The following is a 6,483-nucleotide window of genomic DNA, read 5'->3' on the forward strand; positions in this document are numbered from 1 at the left end:
CCATGCTTATATAATTTTAAAACAGTTGTGTTCGTGGTTAGAGTACTTTATCATACCATTCCTTTTTTAACGACCAAGAACTGAAAAATCTTTATTAGCAGATGATCTGTTAATGTAATCGTAATTGTACTGAACTAGGGCTTTAATGTCAGGATGGTGGTTGGATTTTAGATAGTAGTGGTATTTTTATTGAAGAAAGCTACATTTCATCAAACTGTTAAGTGCTGTAACATTCTAGTAAAAAATACTTGAAAGAAAGCAAATTTCTAAATTCTGTAATGCTGTTTTACTATTATAAAAGTCGTTATTATAGTACTATCAGTAGACACCCGAAATAAAACAGGAAGCTTGCTATAAATCCAAATATCCAGCACCCATGTTTCTAGAAATGTATTCCTTTCTGTGCTGGAATTGAACTCTGATTTAGAAATTTACATTTGTATGATAAAAATGGAAAAACAGGTCTCTACTCAAGTAAAATTTACTATTTGACACCGTTTGAAACCAAAGTTAGAGAAAATTCTTGATGGTCTATTTTTCTGTCACAGTCTTAAAATATTTGTCTTGGTTCAGGCCTAATTTTGTTATAAGTTTTTCTCTCTGGAATATGCTAGAGGTTACCCTACAGATACGTAGCACGTCCACAAAGTAAGTTTCCCACTCATCCCACAGCTAGCAAACCTTATATTGCGCGAAGCGACTGCACGTACGTGATAGAGCAACGACGTAGCATGGCGAGTGCACAAAATGGAATTTCCCGCTTTCCCACAGTAGCATCGTTGCAGCTGTTGAAGATGGAGGCTCTTATTCCAACTCCCGCCGACTGTGAAGTGCGGTCAGTGATAAAGTTTTTGAATGCACAGAGCATAGCACCGATCGAAATTCATCATCAGCTGTGCCGGGTCTATGGGCCTAACGTCATGAGCAAGCAGATGGTGCGTCGCTGGTGCAGACAATTTTCAGCAGGTCGACGAAGTGTGCATGATGAGAAGCGCGGTCGGCAGCCATCCATCATTACAGACGACCTGGTGGAGCTTGTGCGGGAACACATTATGGAGAATCGTCGCGTCACAATTGCGGAACTCAACAGTCATGTCCCACAGATTTCCCGCTCCTTGTTGCACGAAATTGTCACGGAGCACCTGTTCTTCAGGAAATTGTGTGCCAGGTGGGTGCCAAAGCAGCTGACACCAGAACACAAAACAAAGCGCATGGAGTCAGCATTGACCTTTCTGCAGCGGTACCATGATGACGGCTACGAGTTTCTGGACCGGGTCATCACAGGTGATGAAACGTGGAGTGCACACATTACCCCAGAAACCAAGCAGCAGTCAATGCATTGGCATCACAGTGGATCTCCCTGTAAGACGAAATTCAAGCAGACGTTGGCATGGAAATTGATGTGCACGGTATTCTGGGACAGACGGGGCGTTCTCCACATCAACTTCCTAACCAGAGGTGAGACAGTGAATGCTGAGCGTTACTGTGAAACACTGCNGTTTCTGGACCGGGTCATCACAGGTGATGAAACGTGGAGTGCACACATTACCCCAGAAACCAAGCAGCAGTCAATGCATTGGCATCACAGTGGATCTCCCTGTAAGACGAAATTCAAGCAGACGTTGGCATGGAAATTGATGTGCACGGTATTCTGGGACAGACGGGGCGTTCTCCACATCAACTTCCTAACCAGAGGTGAGACAGTGAATGCTGAGCGTTACTGTGAAACACTGCAGAAATTGCAACAGGCCATTCAGAACAAGCGGCGCGGGATGCTTAGTGCCGGTATTGTCTTCCTGCACAATAACACTAGGCCGCACACGGCTCGACAGACAGCAAGTCTCCTGCAGGAGTTCAGCTGGGAGGTGTTTAATCATCCACCCTACAGCCCGCACCTCACTCCCAGTGATTTCCATCTTTTCCTACACTTCAAGAAATTCCTGTCTGGTGAGCGTCAGCGTTTTGAGAATGACAGAGAGGCGGAGATGGTTGTCACACAGTGGTTCCAATCCCAGGCGGCAGACTTCTATGACACAGGTATTCAAAAGTGGGTTCCACGGTAAGACAAATGTCTCAATTCTGGTGGCGATTATGTTGAAAAATAGCTGAACGCTTGCTGTATCTGTTGTAATAAATATTTCCGTGAAATTATGTTTTGTTTCTGTAAACGGCCCCAGGGAAACTTACTTTGTGGACGAGCCTCGTATATCTTATTTTGGAGGATTCAGATCAGTTTTTCTCCATTCCTGTTTTCTGTTTGCAGTTTGTCAGTCACAAGAGGACTCTAAAGTGGGGATGCAGCCAATGTCCAGCCAGAATGCAAAACATAGTCAATGTAACACAAACAGTAATTCAGCCAGTAGTAAGAAAAAAAAGAATAAAGGAAACAATAACAATTGCTCCCAACAGCAGAACAATCCATCATCATCATCATCATCAACAACAACAACAACAACAACATCATCATCTAAATCTCAACATTCCACTGCCTAAAATACAACTTCATGTAAACCTTCCTTAGGAGCAAATTCTAGCTCTGCACCAAACGGTGGGAGCAGGCAACAAACTAAGTCCAGTATGACACAACAACATCCCTCTTCAGCTGTTATTGTTAATCATGCGGCAAATGATGTGCTTTCTGTAATGTCTCCTCTCAGTCATGTTCCATCAGTGAATCAGTTCACCACAGCAACCGCCATTCAGATTAATAATGTCATAAACACAATTTCCTCCGCTGGGAAGGCACCTCCAGTATCCTCATCAGTTGCAGCCCAGAGGTTGAAATCTGAAGCCACTTTGCAAACTGCTACCTCTCAGTCATTTAGCTTAGAAAATCTCAAGTTGCCTCCTGGTATAACAATCACAAAGGTAGATGGCCCAACTGCTGCAGCTTTGAGAAAATCACAGTTGAAACCTTCAGACAGTTCAAAGTCCACTCCTTCTGTGACATCCAGTCATAGTACAGCTACAGTCATATCTGGTCCAGCAGCTGCAGTCAGCTCAAGCAGGCTTGGTGGATTTGGTGGAGGAGGCGGTATCTCTCAAGGGATTAGTGGCTCAAATGTCATTGTGGTTGACACTGTCAAAATGAAAGAAGAACTGCAGGCAGTTACACTGAATGGGAGCGATTCCAGCCACAGCAATAATGGCAACAGTAAGAAAAAGAACAAGAAGAAAAACAAGAATCAGAATAACACTGGAAGCACAAATGGAAATGGAAATAGTAACGGTCAGTTGCATCGTCAGCAGCAACTTGGAAATGGAGTAGCTACAAATCAGGTAAACGGAAAACACATAACCAGCACTGGAGGGAAGAGTCAGAATTTGCAGAATAGTACAAGTGTACGAATTCAGCCACAAGTATACCCCCTTTTAACAAAACCCAGTGTACGTCCACAGACTCTTGCAATGAATGCCACCCAATTAGCTCAACAACCAGCCATTATCAAGGTGAATGGTTCAATGGTGACCATTAGAAATCCTGCTCTCCAACAAGCCATGGCCACTAACAGTAGATTCACACAAGGCAATGGACAAGCAGAGATTCTCGTTAATGGTGAAGTGCCTACCAGCAAACCAGGAAACAAGCCTGGGAAAAAGACTGCTAATTCTGCCACTACAAATGGGATTGTCAGGGTGAAAGGAAAGGAAAATGGCTCAATGCCACCACGATTTGCAAATCCTGATAATGTGGTTTTGAGGAACAGGTTGCCGCCACATGTGGAATATAATGGATTGAATAGCATACCAGGGCTTCATATTAGTAAAGTGAATTCACCAGATGGAAGAGTAGAGGAAAATGGGATCACTGTCCGAGGATCTGCAAATATGCTGCCACCTAGGATGCGAATTCAGCAGCAGCGATCACCACCTTCTCATATTACTGAAGTTAGAAAGGTGAATCACAATCACGTTAGTACCCGGCAGGAAGGCTTACCACCGCAGCATGCTTCGGCAGCTAGATCAGCAATGCGTGAAGCCATGGCAGCTTCACTAGCTGCTGCCAATGATGCAAAGAAGAAAAAGAAGAAGAAGAAGGGGAATGGTCCTCAAGGGCATTCAGATGACTGGAATCTTGTTGGTAAGTTTCATTTACTTGGACAGTTGTAATGTTTGATGGAGGACAAATGCATACATAACATCTTTACAACATGTTTTGGTCTGATTTGAATTGAGACAGAAGCACTAGTTGAGACATGACTTTGCTGATGTCTTTTCACCCTAGAGCAACAGTATTAGAGGAACACTGATGATTGAGTTACGATGATTATACTATTTAGTAACCACTTGGGAGACTGACGTAGATGGATGGATAATGTTAAAATGGATCTTTAAAATATGGTGTGAGAATGTGGACTGGATTTATGCGGCTCAGAATAGGATCCATTGATAGGCTTGTATGAGCACATAACCTTGGGGATCCTTAATAGTTGGGGAATTTCTGACCAGTTAAGAGACTGTAAGCTTCTCAGAAACAAGGATTGTGCTACATGTGCTTAGTTATCAAACAGGTAGTTTTAGGAATTTTTTATATGTATATATTGCATCATGATTTTTTAAATGTGTACTTTTGTGCACATCATACTGAAAAGTTTTAGTAAAAGGTTTTAATTAGCAAAGTATCGTTTCTCATATAGCCTGGTCTCAATGAATATTCACTTGCGGTCGTAAAGAAGTCATTAAAGCAAACTCCTGTCCAATGTGGATTCCCTTACACATGCAAAAAGCAATGCAAAAGTGTAAACATCACACCGTGTGCCCTGGGGAAAGCCTGATATCACTGCAGTTCAGTCATGCTATTCTAAAACTGTAAGTCCTCTAACCTTTGGACTAAGAGTTAAAATATGTAAGTCTTATCATAATTGAAAGGTCTGTAGGCATGCAATCCAGACTGGTGCTTTTGGAAACTTGATCGTGAAAGGTAGGACCATTGATTGTGCATGTGGGTGGGGTCACATGCACATAAAAGAACCGTGTATATAGTTGCTTGGGAGATTTCATACAACTGCTTTCACTTATCCCCATTTAACCCACAACACATTAAGTTTGTTGAATGTGGAGCTTCCAAGTATACCACTCTTGAAGATCCTAAACCCCCCTGTTGGGCAAGGGTTTACTGTATTTCATAGTTTGTACAAGTGTACTTGTTACATGTAATACTACTCATTCTTTTGAATTGCAGAAAGTGTGTTTGCACCGAAGGATATTGATCTTGAAAATGGTGATATTGATGATGATGAACGTGAACTGGAAGCATTCAAACGATTTTGTTTCAACTCTGTTCCACCAAAACGCAAGGAGAAAGTACATCTAAACATCAAAGATATTGTGCTGAAGAAGAAGTCATCTGCAATTGGATGCAGCTAAGCATTTCTTGCGCCAATACATGGTTGTCTAGTAACATTTCAGAGAACAGCTGCCTTGATCTGAAGTGGCTTCTCATTGGGAAGAGAAACGTTGGTTCTAGTAATTAAAAAGCGAGTTGTTTTATTTATACCCTGTGATCCATCAAATTATTCTGTATTTGTAATTTTTTAAATATGCATCTAACTCAAAGGCTCAGAGTCCTTTTTGAGAAGCGAATAGTCACTCAGCTACTCAAGAAATTTCCTGCCTCTTATGGAACCTGAATGTTCCTTACCATGTGTTTTTTTTTTTTAATTCTAACCAGCGTTTTGTGGTCGGAAGTCACAAGTATCCAGTGGCCCAACTTAATGTAAAATTATATAAGGCGTTAATTGAAGTGCATAGAAGTCACAAGAGTGGTGTGTATAGTGATGCTAAATCTAGAAAGGATGAAGCAAGGGACATGAATTTGACTTATTTTTCAGCTTTTATTTGTGGAGCATTGTACTCGTAGGACACTAAGTGTAAGATTTGGCTTTCAAGGCCATGTCTGATGTGAAAGCTTCACACATGCACATGGCAGCCGGTAATGATGACGATAGTTATTACTTTGAATATATGTGTTACTTATTTAGCCACAGAATTCATTCAGAAGAAACTTTCGTCATGAAAAGTATTTCACATTATAATGAAATGTATTTTGCTAATGTCCAAACAAGGGTGCTTCCTTGAGAAGATTATTTTGCATTTTACTGGTTAGCTTTGAAGCTGATTGGAATGCTTCACTAAATGAATGTTTGATTAAAATTGTCAATAATTTCATGGTGTGCGATTATTTTCCTTCTAGATAACACTTGTGGTTTTATGTGCTTTGAACAAGGACAAATCATTTCAGTACGAATAAATTGTTACATAGTATCCATGTGCACATGCACATATATATATATATATATATATAATATATGATTTAAATTAATAATATCTACAGGTATTTTGTATATGCTGAAAGAAAATGAAGATATATGTGGCATTATTCCAGTCAGGGCTGACATGTTTCGAAGATCTTGTCATGTCAATCAAGATTTTATACATGAGAACAGTACTTTTTAAGCATGGTGACAGTTTTTGTAATGCCAT

The 6,483-nt window shown here is 40.9% G+C and overlaps 2 protein-coding genes across 3 annotated transcripts in view; both read left to right on the forward strand.

The window, feature by feature from the left end:
* LOC111865666 (protein FAM193A) overlaps positions 1-2,517 on the forward strand; it is a 41,512-nt gene extending 38,995 nt beyond the window's left edge. For both annotated transcript variants that reach the window (XM_023853861.2, XM_023853862.2), the window contains exon 16: positions 2,264-2,517. In XM_023853861.2, coding sequence (XP_023709629.1) covers positions 2,264-2,493 — 230 coding nt within the window. In that variant the 3' untranslated portion in view covers positions 2,494-2,517. The remainder of the gene's footprint in view (positions 1-2,263) is intronic.
* Positions 2,518-2,555: 38 nt separating this feature from the next.
* Positions 2,556-5,587, forward strand: LOC111865667 (hybrid signal transduction histidine kinase A-like). Its single transcript, XM_023853864.2, has 2 exons — positions 2,556-4,081; positions 5,183-5,587. The coding sequence occupies exons 1-2, from the start codon at positions 2,578-2,580 to the stop codon at positions 5,365-5,367; spliced, it is 1,689 nt and encodes a 562-aa protein (XP_023709632.1). The 5' UTR covers positions 2,556-2,577; the 3' UTR covers positions 5,368-5,587.
* Positions 5,588-6,483: the final 896 nt, after the last annotated feature.

The sequence above is a fragment of the Cryptotermes secundus genome, unplaced genomic scaffold (genome assembly GCF_002891405.2).
Source record: "Cryptotermes secundus unplaced genomic scaffold, Csec_1.0 scaffold19, whole genome shotgun sequence".
In the NCBI taxonomy this organism is placed as follows: Eukaryota; Metazoa; Arthropoda; class Insecta; order Blattodea; family Kalotermitidae; genus Cryptotermes; species Cryptotermes secundus.